Source organism: Manis javanica, chromosome 9 (assembly GCF_040802235.1).
Source record: "Manis javanica isolate MJ-LG chromosome 9, MJ_LKY, whole genome shotgun sequence".
In the NCBI taxonomy this organism is placed as follows: Eukaryota; Metazoa; Chordata; class Mammalia; order Pholidota; family Manidae; genus Manis; species Manis javanica.
In genome coordinates, this window is record NC_133164.1 from 69703776 (window position 1) to 69730270 (window position 26495).

At 41.5% G+C, this 26495-nt stretch overlaps 1 protein-coding gene and 1 non-coding gene across 7 annotated transcripts in view; both read right to left on the reverse strand.

The window, feature by feature from the left end:
• NOL4 (nucleolar protein 4) overlaps positions 1–26495 on the reverse strand; it is a 383263-nt gene that overhangs the window by 68925 nt on the left and 287843 nt on the right. For all 6 annotated transcript variants that reach the window (XM_073212744.1, XM_073212743.1, XM_073212740.1 and 3 more), the window contains one exon: positions 9430–9610. In XM_073212744.1, coding sequence (XP_073068845.1) covers positions 9430–9610 — 181 coding nt within the window. The remainder of the gene's footprint in view (positions 1–9429; positions 9611–26495) is intronic.
• Positions 15388–15490, reverse strand: LOC118969846 (U6 spliceosomal RNA). The gene has a single exon (XR_005057687.1). It is a non-coding gene; the product is annotated as a U6 spliceosomal RNA (small nuclear RNA).

A 26495-nucleotide genomic window follows, 5' to 3' on the forward strand; every position in this document is an offset into this window, starting at 1 on the left:
CAGGGGGTTAGAGTGCCCAGAGATCCCCAGATTCCCTGCCTCTGGTCTAAGTGACCTGTCCTGCCCCTTTAAGACTTCCAAAAAGCACTCTCCAAACCAAAACAACAACAGCAACAATGAGAGAGGGAACAGAAAGAAAGAAAAAGAAAATGGAAAAAACAAGCGATTTTTTTTTTTTTTCCTCAGGTGCCGGTCCCAGGCACCCGCTCACTGGTCCTGCTGCCCTGTCTCCCTAGCACCAGGGTCCCTGTCCATTCAAGGTTTCCAAAAAGCACCCACCCACCAGTCCCGCAGGGAAGCAACGCTCGATATTCTTTGTCCTCAGGCACTGGTCCCAGGCACCCGCTCACCAGTCCCGCCGCCCTGCCTCCCTAGCACTGGGGTCCCTGTCCCTTCAAGGCTTCCAAAAAGCACTCGCCAAAAAGAGAGAAAAAAAGGGGAAAAACACGCAATTTCTTCCGTCCTCAGGTGCCGGTCTCAGGCACCCACCCACCGGTCCCACAGGGAAAAACGCGGGATATTCTTTGTCCTCAGGTGCCGGTCCCAGGCACCCGCTCACCAGTCCCGCCGCCCTGCCTCCCTAGCACCGGGGTCCCTGTCCCTTTTAGGCTTCCAAAAAGCACTCGCAGAAAAGAGAAAAAAAAAAGGGGAAAAACGCGCGATTTCCTCTGTCCTCAAGTGCCGGTCTCAGGCACCCACCCACCGGTCCCGCAGGGAAAAACGCGGGATATTCTTTGTCCTCAGGCGCCGGTCCCAGGCACCCGCTCACCAGTTCCGCCACCCTGCCTCCCTAGCACTGGGGTCCCCGTCCCTTCAAGGCTTCCAAAAAGCGCTCGCCAAAAAGAGAAAAAAAAAAAGGAAAAACGCGCGACCTCCTCGGTCCTCAGGCACCGGTCTCAGGCACCCGCCCGCCGGTCCCGCAGGGAGAAACGCGGGATATTCTTTGTCCTCCGGCGCCGGTCCCAGGCACCTGCTCACCGGTCCCGCCCCCCTGCCTCCCCAGCAACGGGGGCCCGTCCCTCTAAGGCTTCCAAAAAGCGCTCGCCAAAAAAAAAAACCGCTCCGGTTTCTCTCCACCCGCCGGGAGCCGGGGGGAGGGGCGCTCGGGTCCCGCCGGGCCGGGGCTTGTATCTTACCCCCTTCGCAAGGCGCTGGTTCCTTGCAGGTGTGGATGTGGTCTGGATGTTGTCCTGTGTCCTGTGGTCTCTATTTTAGGAAGATTTTTCTTTGTTATATTTTCATAGCTCTATGTGTTTTTGGGAGGAGATTTCCACGCTCTACTCACGCCGCCATCCTGGCTCTGCCCCCCTCAGTCCAGTTTTTATCGGAAGTGAAAAACCAACTGGAAGGTCCACCAGTGGAGTTTGTGCAGAGGGAACATCAGCAGTTACCTTGCACATTATGCATGAAATTTACACTGAAGTGACCCAGCGGATAACAGCGCAAAACCACAACTGCCCTCGTCAGACAGCGCAGGGTGAAGCTCCCCGTAGGGAAAGCATCCTGATGCCCCAGGTCACCAGGTGTGCTTGCTTGCTTCTCATTCCAGCTGAATAATCTGAGAAAGTTCCTGTACAGACTGTAACTGCTGCATTTTGATAACACTCCAGCATGAAAGTTTGCCAGGTTCAAGCAAATGGAGGCTAAGGGAGGGTTTGAAGGGCAGCCTCTCCTGGCTGTGAGGTCTCCGCCGTGGACAGCTTTCCTGTAGCTATGGTCTTTAACATTAAGCAGTTTTTAAAACCCCTTCGTCCACCTACAGAACCTTCAAATTCAGCTTATTCTTTCTCGCTCTAACATAAGCCGTCTCCTCTGCCGTCCAATGTATGTGATTCCCTCTGTACCGTTTTGACTTTTGGCACCTAGTGTTATATTATTTTTAATTCGTTCATTCATTATGCCAGTATGGCTGAGTACTTACTACCTGCCTAGCCTTATTCAGGGGAAGGAACAGTGAACAGAACTCTTCTGCTTTTCAGGGGTGCACATCCATCAGGTAAAGCATTGGAAGCCATACACCCCCACGCAGTGAGGTCAGCGCCACCCTGAAGGTACCTGCAGCAGAGGCCTGGCTCCCTGGGAGCTGCAGGGTGGCACCGTAGAGCGCGGGCTCCCCGAGGAAGTGCTATTTAATCAGTCCTAAAGGATTGATGTTTACACAGAGGAGGAAGAATATTTTACTTCCTTTTGGTCTGTAAGTTCCTTGAGGTCAGTGATTCTGCCTTACCCACACTTTTTTCTCAAAAGTACCTCCTATAGACTGAATATTTGCATTCCCCTCAAAATTCACGTATCAAAAACCTATGCCCACTGTGATGGCATCAGGACGTGGGCCTAGGCTGTGAGGAGTGGGATGGCTGCCCTCAGAGGGCGCCCCCGCCCCTTCCACAGCAGGGACACGGCAAGGATACGGCTGTCAGAGAGCGAGGATGGGGCCCCTACGCGACACCGGGCCGCGGATGCTTCGGTCTTAGGCCTCTGCCTCGAGGACTGTGGGAAAGAATATTTGTTATCCAGGCCGCCCAGCCTGTGGAAATTTTGTTATAGTGCCGCAAACAGGCTAAGAAAGCACCTATTACAGTGATTGGACAATGAGAATCCAAAAATATTTGTTAAATTAAACCCAAGTGCCATTAAGGTGTCTGTGCTGATTCTTCTACCTTCCCATTCTTCTTGGACCATGTGCAGGACTCACATCCTTATTGTATTAGCTAAAATGTCCCACAGGCACTGTCTCCCCTTCAGTCTTTGCCCCCCTTTGATGCTGCCGACTCCTATCGGCCTTCTCAGTTTCACTATTAGGTCAGAAATTTGATTGTCTTCATCTGCTTTATAAATTAAGTCAGATGTGTAGCTAATTCAGCTTGGTCTCTTGAAAAATCTGCTGCTCCCTTCCACACTTTTCAGAAGATCTCTCAAATCCTAAAATCAAGAATTTTCAAACTTAGATTACCTGGGCTTGTCAGCCATCGGGGGGTCACATGGCACCTCATACAATGCCAATCTTCTGCTCGATCCTTTTACGTTCTCAAGCTTTACGTATATGTATATAGTTTATTTCTTCACAGCTCCAAATCTGTTATAGGGAATGACTGTTCTGATATCCTAGAAATGAACAAATACACTAGGGAGAATACCATTTTAAAAAGTTGGAATGTTTGGGGTTCACAGAATTTATGAAGTCCCCCAAATAAAAGAAGTTGTGGGACCAATCAACCTGACTACCTTTCTGTGGTTAAAACAAACATTAAACAAAATCAAACAGCAGCAGCCATTATCAGGCTTCTGGACAGTATGTGTTTTTGAAAGGTATTTAGGGTTCCTATATATATATACACACACACATGCCACTGCTAAAACTAGAGTCCTTCAGATGTGGGCTAGAGAAATTCTCTCTGGTTTAAGTCTAAAGCTGTTATTTCCCAAGACTAGCCTTTGCATTTTATTTTTTCAGCTCCGTTACACTCAGCTCACAGCCATTGCTCAGAGAAAGCAGTGTTATTTTTATTTGCTGCCATTCTAGCTATTCCACTACTTTGGTTTCTTCTCAGCAGTACAGTCTGTATTGTTCAAAGTTCTTCTTTGCTGTGTCCTTAAGAAATCTGTATTTCATCATAGAAAAGCTAGAAGATGAATTAACTAAAACACCAAAAAATCAGCCTGTGTGACCTTGGGCAAGTCACCTAGGTTTTCCAGCCTGTTTTTAATCTTAATAGTATTAAAAAAATAAACAGAGTGCTATCAACTTTCCAAGTCCCTCTAGATTCTGGCATTCTATCATTCTATGATAGTGGGGTTATTCCGGGGAGGACTTAAGACAAGATGGACCTCACATAGTACCACTGTATCTACATTAAAACTGCAAGTTGATAAAACCTGCTTTCTATCCGCTTATGTGGCTGCATATCTAGAATCTACACCAGATTTCCCATGTGGCTTCTGAGCACCCTGAACAATCTATTAAAGGATGGATACCAACGTATTATGATTACATATGTGTGTGCACGCACTGTGGACCATGCTTCAACAGACAAAGCAGGGATGCTACGAGAGTCGTGACGATGCTCGATTCAGACTTGGAGTCTGGACTTGAAAGATGAGTGATAAATGAGGGGTGTGGGGGTAAAGAGGCAGGCCAAGGACAGTTCCATGTGGGTGGGGCTTGAGGGGCGAGAGGCTGGATAACGCCCTGTTCCTGAGAACAGCGAGCCCCCCAGAAAGGCTTTATATAATGAAATGATGTGATCAGAGTTTCCTTTTCTTAAAGATCATCTTGGTCCCTCTGAAGAATGGGTTGAAGGGCAAGATAAATTTTTGGAGCCCTGTTCATTAATAATTCATAGCAAAATTTTTCCTTGAAACTCCCTCTCAATTTTTACTTCGAGTGGCCCCAAAGTTCTCTCCTCTCCTCAAAATACTCTCTCGAAATAGCCTAGCCCGTCTCTGATCTTTCCTTCTTTGTGTGAGTACCCTTCCTCTCGCCTCTTTCATGGAAACACAGTCATTTCTCCAACTCGATGACATGAACTGTGTCGTCCTCCAGGATCCTGTGCTCAGAGGAGTTGCAGGCGATTTTGTTGTCACTGTCTTGAAATCTTAATTTTTGAACAAGGGGCTCCATATTCTCACTTGGCACTGGGCTCCCAGACTTAACTCAGCCATTTCCGGAAAGGTGAGTTGCTCTGGTTGTGTCTGAGGTAAGCAGTGCTCAGCCTGCTCTGTGTTCTTCTGAGGCACTTCCACACCCAAAGCTCTGCCCACTTCTCTTCATTTTCAGTACAACCACCACAATAAGCCAGCTTACATGGCCTTTTTCTGATATTATGGAAGTAACTACTACTAAGCAAAACAGACTTTAAAAATGTTGTTATAAAGAGGGACATTTTACGATGATAAGAGTCAATCCATCAAGAAGATGTAAGACCACAAATGGTATGCGTCCCTGACAACGGAGCTCCCAAAGTAAAGGCAGCGGAACTGGCGGAACGACGGGCAAAGCAAACGATTCAGCAGCAGGAGTTGGAGACTTCAGGAAGCTTCTTTCAGTAACGGGTAAGGAGATGGGGCAGACGGTCCACAAGAACACGGAAACTGAACGCCACCGTCCGTCAGCTCGGCCTCACTCACCACTCACGTAACCCACCTGCAGCAGGTTACATGCGGGATGCCCTCCGACAGCCTGCAACCCGGGTCATAAAAGAATCTCATGAGCAAAAACGTGAACTTGAAAGAGTTGAAATTATATGAAGTATGTTGTCTGACCACATGGAATAAAGTTAGAAATCATTACAGAAAGAATTTGGGAAATTCACCAATACGTGGCAATTAAACACACTCATATGTGACATCCTCCTCCTCTTCCCAAAGAAGAAAGGATGGGAGAAATTACAGAACACTTGGAGATGAACCAACACAAAAACACATTATGGGATGCAAATAAAGCCATTCTTAGGAAATTTACAGCTGTGAATGCCTATATGTGAAGATTTAAAAAAATACTTCAAATAAATGTTTTAACTTTTCAGCTTAAGACAAGAAAATAAGAGTGAACTAAACTTAATCTAAGCAAAATGAGGGAAATAATAAATACAGGAGTAAAAATCAATGAAATAGAGAATAGAAAAAGAACAGAGAAAAATCAACTACCCAAAAGCTTGTTCTTTGAAGGGATCAAGAAAACTGACAAACATTTAGCCAGAATCACCAAGAAAGGGGACACAACTCAAGTGACTAGGATCAGAAATGACAGTGGGGACATCACTGAACCTTCTGAAAATAAGGATTATGAAGGAGTACTGTCAACAATTATGTCAATAAATAAGACAACTCAATTAAAAAGGTCAAATTCCTGGAAATACACAAACTACCTAACCTGCCTCCAAAAGAAAGACAATATGAGTAAACTTGTAACAAATTAGAGGTTGAGTTAGTGACCAAAAACCTACAAGAAAAGCCAGGTACACACATCACTCCTGAACTCTACTGAACATTTAAAGGATTAATACCACTACCTCACCTCTTCCTGCTAATGGAAAAATACAGAATATTCTAAGGAAAATATTCCATCTATATAGCATCACAAGGGAAATACTTGGCAATAAATTTAACAGAAGTGAAACACTTGTATTATAAATATAAGACATGGTTGAGAGAAATTTAGAGAGAGTGAATTAAATAGAAAGACATCCCATATTCAGCCTATTTTCTCAAAATGTTAAACATAGAATTATATGTATGAACCAACTCTACTCTGAGGCATATATCCCAAATAACAGATAATATATGTACGTAAACTTGTGCGTGTTTCCAGCAGCGTTATCCATAGTAAATCAAAAGGGCGGCCCAAGTGCCCAGCTAATGATGAAGAGCTAAAACCAATGGCGCACCCATAGTACAGGACATTATTTGGCAAAAATAAAGACTGCTATACCGTAGACCTTGAAAGCATGTTACATGAAAGAAGTCAGCATGAAAGACCACATACTGTGTGATTCATTCATTTATGTGAAATGCTCAGAAGAGGAGACAAATCATATTAGTGCTGACCAGGAGCCACTCCTTCCTTGAGTAGTTGCTTCCCTAACAGTGGTTTACAATGTGGCCTCTGATGCCAGATGCCGGTGTTCAAATCCTGCCTCCTCCCTTCTTAATGAGGGATTTGGAGCAAGTCACTCAACCTCTCTGATCCTCACAAAATAGGTTTCAATCATGTTAGAAAAAAGAAAATGCTGTCTTAGCATTATTTTTTGAAGTAGGGGCATGTTCAATTTTATAAAAAGTTCCTCTCAAAGTGCAGCCTCATAGGACTGTATGACAACTAAATGGAGACTGTGCTGAAGTACCGTAAGGACTCAGTAAGGGGTTGGCATTTTATTAGTTGACGTTAAATAAATTTAACAAATGAATGACTTTTAAAATCTAGAAAATGAAGAGTGTGTCAATAGTCTTTACTGAATACATTTTTCCCCATATTTTTTGATTTAGTAGCGAGGTTCAGAACAACCTCTCTGCTCTCATTTATGTAAACTACTAAAGAAGGAAGTGCTGGAGTTTCCAGCTTTGCAGACTGGAAGAAGGCTTGGCTTTGGTTTATGCTTCTTTTTCTGGTCTTGGACTTGCTCTTTCCTGCTCAGTCACTGTCCAAATAAAAATAAGATTTGAAAACAGCTGAGAAGGTTCACCAGCTTTTGAAAACCTGAATATACCCTTGAAACTTCATTTTGTCCCACAGTCAGCTGCATTCTCTCTTGCCTTCCACTGAGGCACAGGGCTTTTGAGTTGGAAGGCAACTGGTAAGGACTAGAGCTTAGAGGGCCTTTCCAGGCCCAGCTTTAAGGCAGAATTCCTGAACACATGAGAGCATATTTCCAGGACTGTAAAGGAGAGTGAATTTTTAGAGTGTACACTCATTTGACAATGATAATACAGTCTCCTCCCCCAAATATTAAAAGCCAGCAAACCTAATTCAAATTTTCAAACTGGTCATTGTTTCCAGGCATCTTCAGTGGAAAAAGATAGGAAATACGTTTTTTTCAAACAAAAAATAAGCTATTTCTCACTGACACTACCAATTCCAATATTAGATAGTGGAGATTTTGCCTAAACTTATTAATTTTACATCTGTATGTGCTTCGCCCCCTATATTCCACTGAAACCAACCCAGTTACAAATTTGCTTTAAACCGCAAAACACAGACAACAGGCCCAAAATAATAATACGGTTACTGACAGTAGTTCCAGGTTTTATAATAGGCTTGCCTGCTGTGGAGTCAAATCACGATTTTTGAGATCACTTGGGAGAATTCCTCCATATGAGGCTATGCCAATCACTCATTGAACAGATAAAGTCATTTGCATTACTTTTCTTTCAAAATTAGTGATTCTTAAAAACAATTCTTAAAAACAATTACATAATTATGTAAATATGTACATTATTCCAAAGTGAAATTGATGAAGTATAAACAACAAGTATGTGCAGAGGATTCTGGCTTACATTCCCTTTTCCACACTGTTCTCCCTTCCCTGCCTCTATGTAAACTTCAAGAAAAAATTACATGAATCTTTCTTCAGTGAATGTCGAACACTATAAATTCTTTTCACCACTCAGAATACATAAAGATATTTCCATTACTTTTTATAGCTGCATGTTACTCTCTTGCTTGAATGCACCATAAATGAGTCAACCAGCCATCTGCTGATGGGCATTTTTCTTGGTAACCTCATTTTTATGGATTTATAAATAACACTGCAATGAATAGCCTTGTGCATATGTCTTTTTGTATTTTTGCCAGTGTGTCTGTGAGATAAATTCATAGTAAGAGGTTACTAAAGAGATTGCTGGGTACAATGGTAAATGCACATTTAATTTTGTAGTACTGGCAAACTCCACCCCAACTTTTTGCATTTCTATAATGCATGAGAGCACTCGCGTGCCCCACAGCCTGGTTGAAAGAACAGTGTGTATCTATTTAGACTTTTGCTAATCTGATGGGTAGAAGCTGTACTTGTCTTATTAGGAGTGAGTGGGGCTGAGTAACTTTACCTATATTTAAGGGACACTTGCATTCCTTTCTCTGAGAAGTGTGTGTTTATATTTCTAGCTTTACTTTTTTAATATACAACTTTGAAAAATCTTTCTTTTCAGAAGACCTTTATGTATTGGTGTATTAACTCTTTGCAGTATAGATAGCTAATAACTTTTCAAATTTATTATTTTTTACCTTGTTAATTGAGTTTTTCATCATGTAAAAGTTATATGTGTGTGTGTGAGATGAAACTTGTTTTCCCATGAATTTTAAGTCTAGTGTAGGAAAGCTTTTCCTACAACCCAGTTACAAGAAATTTTATTCCTAATACATATATGGTTTTATATTATACATTTGGAATTCATTCTGGTATACAAACTCATGAAATTCCTAAAAACTGACCAAGCACAAGCCTATATGAGCTCCAGCACACAGCTCACTACTGGGGAGCCAGTTTCTGACAACCTACTGGCTGGAGGGCCACAGGTTGTTTCTATGTGTTCAGTTTTTATGTTCTCAGATATAACGACTGTGTATGTTTCAAGTTAATAAAATTTCTGGTGCCTGGAATTTCCAATTAAAAACTCCTTTGAATACTGAATGTGTCATTATTCTTGAAGAATAGACCATTATGACTGGTGGGGGGAGGGGAAGAACGTGCAGGCATTTGCTGTTTCTCTAGTTGAGGTTTTTTTTTTAGTATAAAATAGCCATCATTGTAACGGAGCTGTTGCTTTCAAGAGGTATCCTTGTGCGGAGCTGGACGTTCCATATTAACAGTTGTGTTTTTAGCAGATGGGCCCTGACTATTGCTTTTAACAGTATATTCATTTTCTCCTCTCAGCTTTGGAGAGTTGACAACCCTCAAATGGACACAAAAAGCACGAAGCAGAACGGAGACTCACCGCTACTGGAGGCGTCGTTCAGACTCAGCAGGCCCCCTCCCAGCCCTCGGTAACTGTGGTGGCTGTAGGTCCCGTTCCCGTTGATGTACAGCACCTCCTGTGGGCCCGACGCTGCTGCGGGTGAGCACGTGGCCGGCGCCGCCTCCGGTTTGCATGGCTTGTCGGCTGGTGCAGACTCGTCCTGCAAGGACAACGGCATGCCTTCATCACGCCTGTGCTGCTTCTTGCACAGGACCCGCTTACTGCCACCTGCGTGCCTGCCTAGGTAGACATATATAATCACTCAGCCAGCACACAAGCATGTTTTCAACAGCGCTGCTAAGAACTAAGAAGAGGAAAGCAGAGCAACGGTGTGAGACGGACTGGAGACAGAGCGACTGACAGTTTGCAACTGAATTAAAATTACACGAAGTGAGCTGTGCACAGCAGCCAAGAGGTGGAAGCCACCTAAGTGTCCACTGACAGATGGGCAGACAAAAAATATTGGCATATAAATACAGTGGAATATTATTCAGCCTTATTATTATGCAGAAAAGAAAGAAATCCTGTTACTTCCCACAGTGTGGATGAACCTTGAGGACATCACAGGAAGTCAAATACTGTGGTGACACATCTAAGGCAGCTGAACACACAGACACAGAGAGGAGAATGGTGGTCATGAGGGACTGGGGGACAGCAAGGTGGGCAGCTGCCCAAGGGGCACAGCATTTAGCCTGGCAGGAGGTGTGGTGTGGCGCTGGGGAGTCGTGCATAATGGAGTATGTGGTTGACAATACTGTACCGTAACGTAGACTTAGAGATTGCTGGGAAGGTGACTTTCATGTTAAAAATTGTTTTAAATAAGAACTAGCTAGGCTTTAAAAAGTTACATGAAAAATTACAATTCACAAAATTACATTTGCAGAAGTTGACTTTCTTGAAATCTCTTTTTGCAACCTGCTCTCTTTTGCCCTCGTTTTCTCCCCTCCCTTCTGCCTATCTCCCCCTTTCTCTTTTTATTTTATATGTATTATTTTATTTTAGTCACAGCGGAGCTTAGTGCACACAGACCCCAGAGTAGGCCCTTCCCGGCACCTGAGTGAGCTCAGGCCTTCCGGTTCGGGGTTTCCTTTCCAGAGCTGCACTGGGGTCTAAAAACTGGGCTTTAAAACTTGTAACCGTGTGGAGTTGTAAGAACATTGAAATGAAAATTTGCAATAAATAGTGTCTATTTACAGTAGTAAAACAAATTGAATGTATTTCCCTTCAGTTGAGAGTTTATAATGTCTAAAATATATACAACATACATGACTTCACTTGCTCACTGCAGTGTTCATCTTATTCCTTTCCTTTTTGTTAGGGAATTATAAACAGATTTCTAGGGAATTCTTAGGAATGTTTTTGCCATAACCAGAAGTGTTTTGCAGCTCTTGGAGTACATGTTTAGGGAAACAAGTAACTTCCAAATACATCTTTCTGTGGTATCAAGCACCAGAAAAAAGAAACACGGATTCAGCTTGCTTGTGGACCCAGTAGTACTGTTTATTCAGAAATGTCCTCATCTTTCGTGTAATGAAATCACAGCCGAGAACTATGTAGCTATGATTTTGCCCTTCTGACCTATTCAACTCTGCCCATTACATTCAGCAGCAGACCTTAGACACATAACCTATGAGATTCTCAGTTTATCATTTCTAGGTGAGTAAGATTATGAAGTAAACAGCAAAATTTCTCAAAGCAAATTGAACTAAAAATAAGAAAAGAATTTTCCCAGCATCATCTTAAAAAACATATACATGAAGTAACCTCAACTGGGATATGAACTAGAACGTCTGACTGTAATGCCTTTCTGCCATTTAACCCATAGAAATCCCTGGGAGAGTAAATTACTTTAGGGTAATAGTTTTCCTGGGAAAAACTGCACTGAAGAAGGGACCCCGATAGAACTAAATTTTGCTGATATCACTGGCTTTGCTGTCGGCTGGGAAGTCAGCACGTTCTAGATTCTTCTGTAAATTCTGAGAGTCACTCTTTGCTAGGACAAAGTACTCAAAAAGGTGGGTTTTCAGCTGTGGCTCTCTAAAAAGATCAACAAATTCACTACTGATATTAGGACAGAACAATATATGTGGAGACTTTTTGGTATTATGGTGAAATTTTATATCACAGATAGTAAGGGAGCTTAAATAAAATCTAAGACTGAGCACAATATTTCTAGGACTCCTGGTGCTGGAAGTTTTGTGCCACAAAATGCAGGTCTAAGGTCTACTGCGCCTATGAACAAAAATCATTTTAAAAAGTACTATTAGTGGCACAGAAACATAGCAATTATTAGAATCTCAGAATCTGTAACCGCTGTCTTCCTATGATGTTACGATGTCCAGGTGAGTGGAAATGCCAGGCAATGATGACTACACCCCATGCAGGGCCCAGGCTGTTATAAAGGTACAAACGGCTCCCCTCCAGGAGTACCAGCTCCCTGCCTGGGACAGAGGCTCTCACTCACATCATTTCTGTTATATATACTCGTATGTATGTGCCTCTCACATCATTTGTGTTATATATACACATATGTGCACATGATACATCTATATTTCTCTTTAATACAGACATGTCATACATTCATCAGTTCAAGCTTATTAAATGAGCAAAGCTCATCAGAAGACTGACAGGTGAAATCTGTGATATTTACATGAGTTAATTCTTTTTCAGGCATACAACTTCTATTTCCCACAAAGTAGTAGATTTCAAACTACTCTCGTGGACTATGAGACTTCTGGGGGAGATGCCTCAGGGCGTCCTGATATGATGGGGCGGGGCGCAGAGATACACCCTTACCCCAGGCCCGTGCTCCTCACCCAGACTGGCAGTTCAGCTTTGCTTCACTCCACGCTCACAAAATCCCCACATCTGAAGTATTAAGAAAACCACTGGGCTGTGGACCATTTTTCTCTGTAAAAGATACACAGCCCCTGGAAGTCTGAAAGAGGGCAGAATATTCTATACTTCAAAGCAATTTTGGGAAGGGGCTGGCCTCACACAATTCCACAGTGTGACTTCCCAGTTTCTTGATTGAAAGTAACCTGGACAACATAAGATTTGAATTTGTAGTTTGGGAAAATCGGTGGATCTTCTGAACATACCAGTCTATTTTTCTGTGTTTGGGGAAATGACAAAAAATACTCTCATAGGAGAAGAGTGTCTTAGTGATGAGTAAAAAGAGAGAAGGGAGAAGGTATTGTGTCCATAATATCTTCTCTTTGATTCTTTGTGTAATAGAACTAATTTGTATTATTAAACATGCTATTTTTAAAATTTGCCTCAGTCTTCCATTATTAACTGCTATTCCAAACCACAGTAAACTGCACTGAGTACGCAGATAGGTAATTCCATTAAATAATCAAAACAGGTCTTATAGGGAGTCATTTGTATTCAAACACAGATGTGCATTATTAATGTTCTTGGCAGTCCACTATATGTTGAGAAATAAAATATATGGCGATCCCTATAAAATCTGGTCTGTAGTATCTTTTGGGCAGAAGTTTACCGTAAAGTTAATTCATGTTTTTTTCTTGTATGCTTACTATTATTGGTTTCAAAGAAGCACAGATTTTAATGACATGAAGAATAAATATTCGCTGGAGTCACATTTTACTCCATAAGCAACGTGTAATAATCACGAATCCCCAAGGTTCTCAGTAAGACAGAATGCCCTCTGGATTGCTATGAAGATTATTTTCGAAAGAGGATAATATTAATATGTTACAAGACTGCATCTCTAGCCAATAAGATAAATTTTATTCACCCAAAAAAGAGCCCAACAACAAAATCCTATCCCAGCTTTTATGGAACATACTACAAATTTTTGAAAAGTGAGAGCCTCAGTGATTGAATATGAGCACTGGGTAATGGGATTGTTTCAATTCGGATTCTTTGATTACAAATACACAACAGGTTAAAGAAACAGTGACTGCTAGAGCTGGGCTCTGGCCTTATCAATAAGCATACCCTTGATTATATAAGTATGCATTAAATATTTTTTTTAATGGGCTTATGGTAGGATGGGCGATTACTTACAGAGGGAGGGCAAGATTGAGAATGGTTTGGAAAAGCAAACATTGTCTACCTGTAACATTGCATTGACACGCTGCTTGAGACAAAGGGTTCTTACCTGTGGGGACCAGACAGGCACAAACGAGTTTGCTGAACCTAATCTGCTATGGGGCCAACAGGCTGAATTCCTACCTAACGGCAGATGCCTAAGGAATCCTATACTCAGTACCTTAGATATTTTTTAAAAACTGAAATTGAATTGATTCCACCCAATTTTTAAACAACAGGTTTCAAAAAACTGACAGAGAAAACACTACATTGCCTTTACTGTATGTCCCAAGAATTCCACTTTTTTTAGACTTTATATCTTCTACCATCTATTAAATACACTGTTTATTTCCATTAAGTTTTCTCGGTCTATAAGCAGAAAATCTCAATAAGATTTACAGCTAGATTCAATAATCCAGACACCTTCCTCCTGTTTGCCTTTTACTTTATACTGTCATAGCGAGTGGAATTTGCAAAGCCTGGCTGTATTGATATCCAATTACATTTTGAGTCCATCAGTGACACAGTCAGGGCACTAGTGAGCCACCCTTTTAAGGTAAGGGAACTCGTGCAGACCTCAAACAAGCTTATCGCTGCAAAACTCGAAGCACAGATAACTCGGATGTCAAGTGCCCTGAACATTCTGTAAGACCTGATGATTTCTCCTACATGTCCTTTGTGGTCTATATGACAGAAGCATCATTACTTAAGTTACTGCTCTGAATTTCTCTTTTGATTTATTAGTACAGATGGAGTGAGGGACTGCAATTTATTTCACACAGAAACTACTGAAAATCATCTCTACCTTCTAAAAGCGTCTCTCCTTCCACTTGATAGCAAGTGTTCCAGAACTAAGTACATTGCTAAGGATTTCCAGGGAAGTTTACAGAAGGTCTGAGACAACCAGAGCTACCATTTAAACTGCTTTCCAGCTAAGAAGAAAACAGTCTGCACTTACAGTAAGTGTGCTGATTGCTTGGGGTGATGAGAAGTGATTATGAAGGCCCTCCCCACCACACACACTCACATACATAACACTCAGGAACTCATTTCCTTCAGACACTTAGGAGCATTCCATCCAGTCTCCTCCACTTGTTGGTATGCAAATTATTAGGAAGCCAACACAGAAAATCATTTTTTGCAAATATGGTCCCAAACCCACTGAGATAATTAGGAAAGACATGTTTTGACTAAATCCTCATAGCCTAATGACTAAATTGGAAATAACAGAGAAGCTAGATTAGTTTGTTTCTGAAACCAAAATCACAGCTATTCCTAGAGTTTCATCAAACTCTTCAAACTCTTCAAAGAACAGGTGCATGTTAACAAACTCTATTTGCAGCAGTATTTATACACACACACTCACATGCCTTTACAAACAGTAATGGCTTGAGAACTATTGGCTTAAAGAAAAATACACAATAAACATGGTCCCCATCCAACAAGTTCACTGCAAAGCCATCTACTTTAAAGTTCTTTCCAATGGCCACTGTTTGATTGCTAAAAATGAAGTAGTAGAGACTTATCATTTTTAAATTGCAACTTTAATGTTGCACTCTGCCATTTACATATTCACCCAAAAATCAAATATAAAAAATAAATTTTTCTATAGGTTTCTAGCACTCAAATTTGAGTTCCTTTGTTAATACGACCAAAATGGAAATTTAAAAGCAATGTTCTTTGAGGTTCTCAAATCTGATGGCAGATACAAAATTTTGTCAATGATTCTGTATATGTGTCACAGTATTTTTCACCTCTGAAATAACAGTTTTAACAAAGAAATACTAAATTTGTATCTTTTTTGGGGGCAAAAAATACTTATTTCATTAACTTATTTTTATTAAGGTATATCGCTAATATAAAATCTTATGGTTTCACAAAAATATGGAACACTTCATAAATTTACATGTCATCCTTGCACAGGGGCCACGCTAATCTTCTCTGTATCATTCTAAACTGGTATCTTTAATATTAAATTTTAATATATTTTAGTAACAAGAAATATTTTTTCCTAATATAATATTTTTGTTTCTCGAGTTTTGCTTTCATTTTTTCCTATCTACATCTAGAACAACTCAGAACATCTTTGAAACCATCCCTTTATTTGCAAGTGGGTTCTACTGATTAAAACAAACAAACGTTTTTCCTTAATCCCCTTGGACACGTATTCCCCTTCGGTCAGGCGGCCGCACTCTTCACCCGGCGATGCCATGACAGGCGTGGCTCAGATGTCATGTCACTCTCAGATTCTTACTTCCAGCCTCAGCTGACCCTCTGAGGCTCATGCCTGAATTTCCTATCAGTCAGTTTTGTCAGATTTAACATTTTGAAATTAGATTTATTTTCTCTTTCCTCCAGACACTCCATACAAAAGTTTTTAATTGAAAAACAAAACAACCCCAGTTTTATCACCAGCATTTCTTGTTCCAGATACTGCATTATACCAAGATTTTCTCCTCTTACACCAGCATCAAAAAATACCCAAGCCTCTCAGTTCCTTCTTGGGAAGGACCCTCATCAGCATACGTCTGAGAAATATCCATTGCTCGTGCGTTAGTTCGGAGCCCCATCATCTCCCATTTGGGCTATCGTGATGGCTGACATCTTCTCAAACATCTCTCCCTGTGTCACCGTCTTGACTTCTCTTTAAAACCTTATGAGGTTTCTTTTTTCCTGGAGAACAAAACCCAAAGGCCCCGGCATTCAAGCTCTTTAGAGGTTGGAAATATCCTTGCCAGCCATATCTTCTGCCCTTCCTCTCATGCTCTCTGTACTGTGGGCATAACTTAAACTGAAAAGAGCCACACCAGGTACTCTTCTGGGTCACCCGAATCATCCCATATGTTCACCAATATAAAGAAAGTTTCTCAGGATTATTTTATGTGTTATATCCTCTGACAATGGCACATCATTTAATTTTTAATCTCATATCCAAAATTTTAACATATATATCTAACATTGAATAACAAACTAAATACATTCTTAAGCAGTATTACTCCTATTTTTAAAAAATTTCTGTGAGAAATCAGAAAGTGATAAGTAGATAAAGCAGGCTTAGATACAGCTGTTAGAGGAGGAGAAAAGATGGTATTTTCCTCTCTCACATCCTTACTAACCTAAATTCCAGATTAACAAAATATTTTTTTCTCCCTAAACAAAAGAAGCAGGGCCTATTTATTTGAAATTCTTGTATCTCTTCTCCTGTATAAAATTATCTTTATGAAAAAAATGCAAGAAAAACAAATACAAAGTAAAGATATCCTAGGCAAGAGCAAAGACTTCAATAGTACGTAAATTGGTACTTCAGTCCTCAGATTGCTATGTATCAAAAGACCCTGGACCAAATACCTGACTCAAGGCAGGAAGGCTAGAGAGTGCCAACACAATTACATCCTAACAGTGAGAAACTTCCCTCAAAGCAAGTCTAAACATGAGAGCTATGCTAGAATCTTTAGCTATAATATATTATAGCTATAATCAAAATTCAGAATAAATATAACAATTGAGTCAAAATTTAGAACAAATAATTTTAGCATTAAACTTTGAGAAGCACAAGGGAAGCCAATTAGATTTTTTTTTAGAGCAGTTGACTGTTAACTATTACATAAAAATCTCAGTGATATAGGGATGTGGGACTAAGGCTAATGCCTGCTTAATAGCTATCTAGAGTCTTATTCTGGGCAGTGGAAAGAGGTGCATTATTGTATCTACAATGGAATCAAATCTATGACACATAAAGGGCTTTATAAAGGATTTAATTGGTTTTGGTAGTTAACAATTCTAGTCTGATAATAAGACTTCATATTTTGTTACATTTAATATGTAAATATTATTTGTTACTGCTAAGATAAACTTATAGGATTAATATTTTGACTTTTTAGTTCAAATAAAATGTGTGCCACATTAAAAGATAAATTAAGATACACAAATGGACTTCCTTTTCATTTCTGTGGATATAAGTTTTGCCAGAGTACAAGATTAGGCTACAATTTGTTAAATTATGATGGGGCACATTCTCAAAAATGGCTACATAATCATAAATCAATCACTGTGTCTATCAATAGATGACTGGATAAAGAAGAAATGGTACATATATACAATGGAATACTATTCAGCCATAAAAAAGAAATCCTGCCATTTGCAACAACATGGATGGATCTGGAGGGTATTATGCTAATTGAAATAAGCAGGCAGAGAAAGACAAATACCGTATGATTTTACTTATTTGTGGAATATAAATGCAAAACAAAACAAAATGAATAAAACAGCAGTAGACTCACAGACACTGAGAAGTGTGTGGTCGTTACGATGGGGAGGGGTTGGAGTGGGTGGGTGGGGAGGGTGAGGGGGATAAAGAGGCACAAAATCTCAATCATAATACAAGATAGCCATGGGGATGGAAGTGCAGCACGGAGAACATAGTCAGTGATTCTGTAACATCTTCTACGTTGACAGATAGTAACCACACTAGTGGGGGTGAGCATTTAATAATGTGGTATCTGTTGAAGCACTGTGTTGTGCACTTGAAACCAATATAAGAATGTATATCAACCATACTTTAATTTAAAAAAAGTCTCAGGCCAAGTACTTTAGAAGTACCTCTTGGATACTATTTATTTACTCCAGGTGTCAGTTAAGCAAAATCTTGGTTCTGAGAGTTTTCACTACTGACTTTAGAAAATTAGGCTCAGTTGGGAAATAGAGATATTAAAATTACAATTAAAGTTTAAAATAAAACCTGGCCATATGTGGGGTGACTGGCAGAATTTCCAGGATCTCCTGCTTGGCCTTAGACATTTATGTATCAGTGGGTGTTCACAGCACAGAGCCTGACAGTTGGGTTGGGGCAGCGGGGAGAGGAAACAGCCATTCTCCCCTCCCCTCCGTGCCTGGTACCTGGTTGGTCTGGTGCCCGCCAGTCACATGGCCCCTCACACAGAGCCTCCCCGCAAGGGCAGCAAGGAGGGGATGAGGGCCGGCGGGGGGAGACCAGTGGCGCCGGGCTGGCTGGCAACCTCAAGCAAGTTGTAAGAAATAAAACTCTCCCAGACAAGTAGTGATTCTGTAGCATCTTACTACGCTGATGGACAGTGACTGTAATGGGGTGTGTGGAGGGACTTGGTAACCGTAATGTTTCTAGTAACCATAATGTTGTTCATGTAATTGTACATTTATGATACCAAAATATAAATAAATCAACAAACTCTCCCAACATGCCTTCCCCTTATCCTCCTTCAGTTTCACTGGATTCACAGGGAATTTGTCCCAGTAGGGGAGCCCCCTTACTCCTGCAGCTACACCATGGCAGATAATTTTCATCCTTTCACATTTCTTTTTGAGTAAGTAGTGAAAGTTGAATAATGATGCTGTTTCACCACTGATGCTGGGAGGTAGTCATAGATGATTTCAAAGTCAGAAACAGGTATGCCAGCCTGGCTGGCTGAGCAGAATGAAGGACAGCCGCCCAGGGTCTGTCTGCAGATGGAATCCTTCACAGCTACTTCTGATGTCACATAGTAAATGTGATTCCATCAGAATTGTGTATCTTGAAGAAGCCAAATAATTGAGATCTTAATTCCTACATCTTGGAATAAGAGCTCTTAGGTTATTATAATTTAATTTAAACTGGGTATAAAAATGACCCATCCATTTCGATGTTTCAAGTATATTATGAAATAGTCAAACTAAGGTAATTAGAAAAGCCACCAAAATGGTGGTGCCTGAATCACTGAGTGAAATGCTTTTATATTAATGTGAAATTAAAGTTTAAAGGGAATATGCATGAGACAACATGAAATTATCTGAAAATAAATGATCTAATGATGAATTCAAAACACATTGCTTATGCCTGAATCCATGTGGGTGTGAGGTGTGTACATAAGTAAAATACTATGTTTTGGTTAATGCTCCTTATAATACTGCTTCTGTTACTCAAACCTCAGTTACAGGAAGTGTTCTGATTTACCATGGTGACTGTGGGCACCGGGCACACAGTCAGGAGAGAAATATCATTGTTAGCATATTGTCACATCAGATGGAAAATGTATAATTCACAATATAATCAGATGTAAAATTACAATACAATGAAAACTTTTTATTCAAGAAGTCACTAATTTTTTAGGAGTTCTGTAACTTCTCACACAAGTAAACCCAAGAAGTCTTTAAATGCTACTTGTATTTGGAGAGGAATGATTTTATCTTCCTACCACATAATGAATTTGGCTTCTTTTCCTTCCATTTTGATTGAGTCTTTCTTTCTCTGAATAATTTCTCTTCAAGATCTCATCTATGTTTATGACTCCATCTCCCACCTCAAAACCAAAGGCCTCTAAGTCTGAATCTAATTAAGGCTTTTCTCAGGTCCACATTTTCAGCTATCTACTGAGTATAAATACCCACAGGGCTTCCCACTCCGTGTGTCAACATTGTACACTATCTTCTCACACACCCACTTCTCTAGCCATAATCTGCTCTGCGTCCTGAGTTCTTGATTTTGACTAATGAGACTTTCCTGTACCCAAGTTCCTGAGCTAGAGACCTGTGCCATTTTCAAAGGCCTCCTTTTATTGTCTCCTATATACAGTCCAGGAGAGAGTATTATACAATTTTACTTACTAGTGAATTAGTTAAACAATATTCTATTGAATGCTTCTATTGACCATGCTACACACCCAGTTTGATCTTGCAGATCTATCATCAGACAATAGGGTCCCTGCCCTCAAGGGACATACACGGCTGTGGGATGGGGAGAGATTAGGCAAGAGGAAGAATAAAAAATACATTTTGACAGTGAGAAGCATTAATGGAATGAAATAGGATGATGTAAAAGAATGAGGGGAGATGGGTGTCCAAGAGGGAAGGCTTTCCTGAAGAAAAAGAAAAAGGCCTTCCTGAGAAGCCAGTAAGCTAAACATGGGACGATAAAGAAGAGGCAGTCATGTGAGACACAGGGGCGTGCGAGTGTGTATACATCGCTCAGAAATCCATTCTACGCTTGCTATGAAACATTCTTCTCATCCAAAGATCTCTATGAGCCCCAGGCTTTGGTTTAATTATACGTGCAAGCATTTACATAACTTAGACTAGAATTTGCCCTGCTATAAAAATTGCAAAACATGGTTTTGCTGGCGCACTGAATATTCCCGAATTCCCCTTCCAGAAGCAGCACCATGGTTTCCAGGGAGTGTGACCACCACGAGTGTCATCAGCTGGACTGGCTCGCTCCCTGCTGCTGGGGAAGCTGCAGTGGGAGACCCTGGCGTAAGCGCAGAGATACGGGCTCTGGGGTACTGATCTCCCAGGATCCCTTCCTGCCGCCATGGTCTGGCAGCAGCAGTGTTTGCAGCGCAGAACCTGGATGCCATCAGACAGCCCCTCTCCCAGGGCTTCGCTCCTTGTCTGGCTCTGCCGACGGCACCCTCCATGGCTCCCCCAGGCCTCTCTCACTCTCCGGGCCTCGGGTGCTTCCACTCTTCGCAGTTCCCTTAGTCCGCCTCACACCCATTTATAGTCTCTTTATTAAACAGTCTTCAGTCACTCTTTTGAACATGTTCTCTGTCTCTTGCTGGGGCCCAGAGGGCCGCAGAGCTCTTCACTACAAGCAAAGGGAATGACGAATTACTTTCCCATCTAAATTTTTATTTCCTCCATATTATCTCTTCTGTGAGTGTTTGCATTCTAAGCCATGACTTCTAATTGGCTTGTATTCCAAGCTACTATTACTTATCTTCCCCAGATTCTCCAACACAGCCATAAAGCACAACATCAAATCCATGTGGCATCCCATTTGCCCTGTATTTCCCTGCACACCTCACTCCTGGAACTATACCCTCTTGTTCCAATCTGCAAAGATCATTTTGTAGGCATGCTGTGCAGCACTGTCCCCAGTGCCCTCTCATCTGTACCTCCTCTTCTTGATTCAGTGGCTTCTTCCTTGATTTATGCTCTTTTCCAGTGGAGAATACAATCCTGTAAGTTTCTGAGAAAGACTATATGGAAGATAAGTACCAGAAACATAAATTATTTTTGCTCTTCAGCTTGATTGGTAATTTGGCTGCATGTAGAATATTCCTTAGAATTTTACAGGTTTTACTCCCATATTTTTCATTGTTGAAACAGTTTTTGCTGGTTGATGCCCTTTGGTTTTCTGATCCTTTATATGTGAAGTTTCTATCTTTCTCCCTAGAGTGTTTAAGATCCACTCTTTACCAAGGTGTCTGGAACTTTCATGCTAACGTGGTTAACATAGGTCATTACTTTGCATTTACCATCCCGATACCTTTATGTGCCCTTTCATTCTCTTGGTAGGTGTTCTTCAGTTCTCAAAAATGTTTTTTTCTTTTTTTAAAAATAATTTCTTCCTTTTCTCTTTCTCTAATTAGTCAGATGTTGGCCCTCCTATGTTGATCCTTTTGAAATATCCTTTCTACTTATTTTCCATTCTTTGTCTTATGTTTCAGTTTGAATAATTTCTCAAATGATCTTTCAATCCTAAACATTTTTTGACTCTGATATATGTATTTTTTATTCCAAGAGTTTGATTTTGTTTATTGTTCTTTAACCATTCAGCCTTATTTCAAGGAAATACTTTATTTAAAAATCTAAGGTATGGATTGTGTTTTGCCTCGAATTTTCTCTTTCCTTTGCTCCTGATAGCTGAGTGCCAGGATCCATACTTCTTTTCCTTTCTGGCTTCTAAGTTTTTGAGAGAAGGACTCGAGTACTCTGAATGGAGGGAGGAAGAGGCTGTCTCCATCCTGGAGCTGTGGAAAGCACCTCCAGCAGACACACAACCTTCAGTTCGATGGATTTATCCTGCCACTTTCAGCATACGGGTGCTGCTCAACTTTAAACGTCTCTTCTCCGCTTGAGCAGGAAGAAGAGATTCCCTAGTAATACAGAATTGGGGATGGGACCTAGGGTCTAATAACAGCTCAGATTCACTGAATCAACTGTCCTCTTTACATGTTCCTGCCACTCTGCTTTCTGTGTGCCTGGGACTCTCAGTTCTCAGACCTTCCAGGGCCCATGAGAAATGGATGGCTTCTTATTAGTATCTCCTGAGAGTCACCTGGATTTCCATTTCCCCAAAATGAGCTGGAATCTCTTATCCTTTCTTGAGTATTTATTCATTTATCTCCTTGTAGATCTAAACTCTTTATATTCACTTATAATCTTTGCAGTGAGGTTTTGGAAGGAAGTAGAGATAAAGGCGAGGATTCACTTCCCATGTCAAAAGACATGTACTCTTTGATACTTTAATGTATTACATTACAAGGAGGGAAACTGTGAAGTTACACAGTATGTTTAGGATTTGCAAAGCTACCTGAGGTGTATCTCTCTATCTCAGATTCTTGTCACTTGAAATGGTTTAATACACGAGAAGGCAAACTCTACCTGAAAGTTCTGTCTGACAGAAAAATTTATTTTAAATATGATCACACTCTTTCTATCATAATGGCCAGGTAAGTCAGTCAAGGTTATAATTTAAACATTTTAAAACTGGCTAAAAGTGGCAGGAAACAACTCATGCTAAAATTACCTCATTTCCTTTGTGAAAGGACTATTAATCACAGTGATCTTGTAGACACAGGCCAAGGCACATGACAAGATCCAGCGGCTGTGCTGGAAGCGCCCTGAGGGTGGCCCTCGCCTACCTGGACCACAGCGAGGTCTCTAGAAGGGTTTTGCCCTAAGCACTTGCTATTCAGTATTTAAATGGAGACAGAAAAGTACACTGATAGGGTAATAACAAGAAACAGGATGTGCAAAGGAGGGGGAGGCTGACCAGTACACAGGGTAACAGCGTCGGGACTACAGCCATTTCCCTACAGGCTCTTGTAGCAGATGGATTAACAGGGCTGGAATCAGATCTTACACTTATGTCTAAAATATTACTATACTCACAAAGTGAGGAAGAAATGCTGTAATGTTAGCCTATGAAAAATGTACAGTTGTAATTAGCTAAAACGTATATTACAAAATTAGCTAAAACGTATATTAGCTAAAACATAAATACAAAAAAAAGTATTTATTGAGCACATACAATGTGCATGACATGAAGTTGTACTAAATGATAGACACAGGATACAACCTGCTTCCCACGAGCTTGTGTGTCATCAGGGGAAACAGATCGTACTTTAAAATTCTTTAATTATAACTGACTTAAGTCTAAGAAAAGAGAAAAAATACTAGGAATGCATATAACAGAGAACCTAACATATAAAGGAAGTAAGTAAAAAATAACTAATGGCATCTTCACTTCACAAAAGTGTGTAATACCTGGGATGCTGAACTGCTGGCACTTAATTATTCCTTGTAAAGGAATGATGCTGGCTCAGGGAGAGAGAGAGAAATATTGTTTATATTATCATGTAATACTTGAGTATTTTTGCCGGGAATGATACTATTGACTGTCGCATTATCTCAAGCCACACAGCTTCCCAATGAATTAGATACCATTAAGTTCTCATTTTTATGGACAGAAAAAACAGAGGCACCAAGGCTACTAGGTGACTTATCCAAGCTCAGATAACAGTAAGTACAGGAACTGAGATGGAGAGTTGGGACCAGAACCTGCAGGCATGCCCCCCGTGCTGCACTGAGCACGTGGAACCCGCCTGGGCGCCACCTGGGCGCCATCGTAGGCAGAACCCTCCAGGCGTGAGACGCTGGCTGCTGGGGGATCTCAGAGCTCTGGAGAGAGGTAAAGGGACCAGAGCTATTTAACAAGAGAACGAATGTTAACGTGTTTGTTGGCCAGGTAATATCTCTGTAGGCTCATTCTGTCCAACACTGTGGGGAGTCCTTATGGGTGCCTCTGTGAGAGGAGATTGGAGCCCAACACAGATCTTACCACTCAGAGCTCCACAATGTAAGCTAACTCTGTTAGAAAATTAAGGACACAAAAGGTAAACAAGGAGAAGTGGCTAGCTATATCCTTTTAATACCCAATGCTTATTCAGTATGAAACAATGAAACTGAAGTGAGAAATTTTTTAAATAAAAATATTCAACTTTCTTATCTGTTTACCTAATAAACAATATTTATTATGATGGATGCTAAATACTAAGGTTTTTCTGGCATGCCTAGTATTAAATATATCTATTTTTAGGTATATTTCCAAATGTTTATAAAAAAATTTTCAAGCTTGTTTTTTAATCTTTCAAAATTTACTGTCTTAAACTACAGTTTCAAATACTAACATCATCCAATTATTAAGGAAGGGGTGTTTTATTCTAAAATAGCCTTGAAAATAAAATTACACAAGACAGAAACTAATGGACCTGCCCAGGATATTTCTCCTTGAATTTGGCCTCCCCTTCACTTCAAACCTCCCCGGGAAGGGACCGGCTCTGCTTGGACCCAAGCACTGTGCAGGAAGTTGGATTGGCTGATAAGCAGGTTTTTCATTTTAATATAAACTCAGCAAGGTGATTAATACTTTCTAATCTCCAGGAGCCTACATTTTGCAAATGAACCACAACTTTTTTCCTATCCCTTTGCCTTTTGGGCTGTTGTGGAGGAGTGCCAGGATGCCCCCCATGTGACTGGGGCACAGTGGGTAAGGGTGCCCACCTCCAGCAGGCGCTCATCCCGAGTGGCAGCGAACCGTGGGGCCTGCAGCCATCTCGTGTCCCGGTGCACTGGGGGCAGAGTGGCACCGATCTCCATGCCTAGCAGAACCCCCCCATGCAGGGCTGGGCTGCTCTTGTACACCTCTGGGGACTGCAGAGCATTTAACACCAGCCCCAGGAAGCAGAACGGCCCCCCGAGCTCCTTGCTGGCTCTTCTAGAGGAGGGCCTGTATCCGAGGTGGGTCCCTTTGGGTCTTCCTGCCTCTGTCACTGCTTCCCGTGCTGCCAAGTTTTCATGAGTGGTGGGCCCTCGGGGCACTTCATCCCAGGCACCCTTCATTTTTAAAAGACTTCATTTCCTGGTTTGCCTTATAAATGTCTCACAATTCTCGCTGAGCTCTCTGGTTCCATTTTTAAACTAAACACATCTTCGCTGTGTCCAAACGTAAATAATGAGCTTACCAGTTTGGGGACTCAGAGGCCCATCATCCCTCTGAACTTACCAGCAGCAGCAGGCAGCTCAGTTTCCAATGACACGGAGACCCAGGGCAGAGGGGGGCAAGCAGCCACGGCCTAATGCCCCCCTAGTGTTCTGTACCATGCAAGGCTGCTGGATTCACACAGCTCATAGAAATCATACACATTTAAGGTATTAAAAAGGAATAGACTGACATGAGACAGAGATTAAAGATGGCGGCAAGAGAGGAGAGACAGAGGCTTCCTCCTCAAACTGGATACAATTAGAAAATATAGTTGGTGCAACTAATCCTGAGAGAGCAACAGGAAAGAGGATGGCGTCAGACTGCACACACCTGAAGAAAAGAACAGACCTCACCAAACAGGGTAACGTACCAGAGCTGTGGCTCCGCGGGACCTGAGCCCCTCCCCAACCCCAGCTCACCGGCGAGAGGAAGAGAAACAGAGCAGGGAGGGAGTGGAAGGTTTGGGACTGCTGAATAGCTAGCTCCGGAGATCTGCGCTGGGAGCACAAACCTACATTTCATGGTGCTTTCATGATAGTCGAGTGATTACAGGGTTGGAAAGCTGGGGAAGGTGGAGTTCCTCGGGAGACTCGGATTCCAGCTGCTTGTGGACCATAGGGATCCATATCCAGCTGCACTGGGACAAAAGCTTGTATCTGTGTGCTCCGCCCACTGGTTCAGGTAGTGGAGACAGGCACAGCAGCCGGGAGGTGGGGAACAGCTCCTTTCTCCCCCCAGGCACCAATACCGCCCCCTGCAATACCTGACATTGCTTCAGGGGCTGAGCAGCTCCAGAATAGAAAGAGCTTCTGGACACTAGAGGGTGCAATATACAAACATGAAACGCCAAAGGAACCTGGTCCAGAGTAAAATTATTAATACAACTCCTGATAAAAATTTAAATGATATGGACCTCGTGACTTCCTGA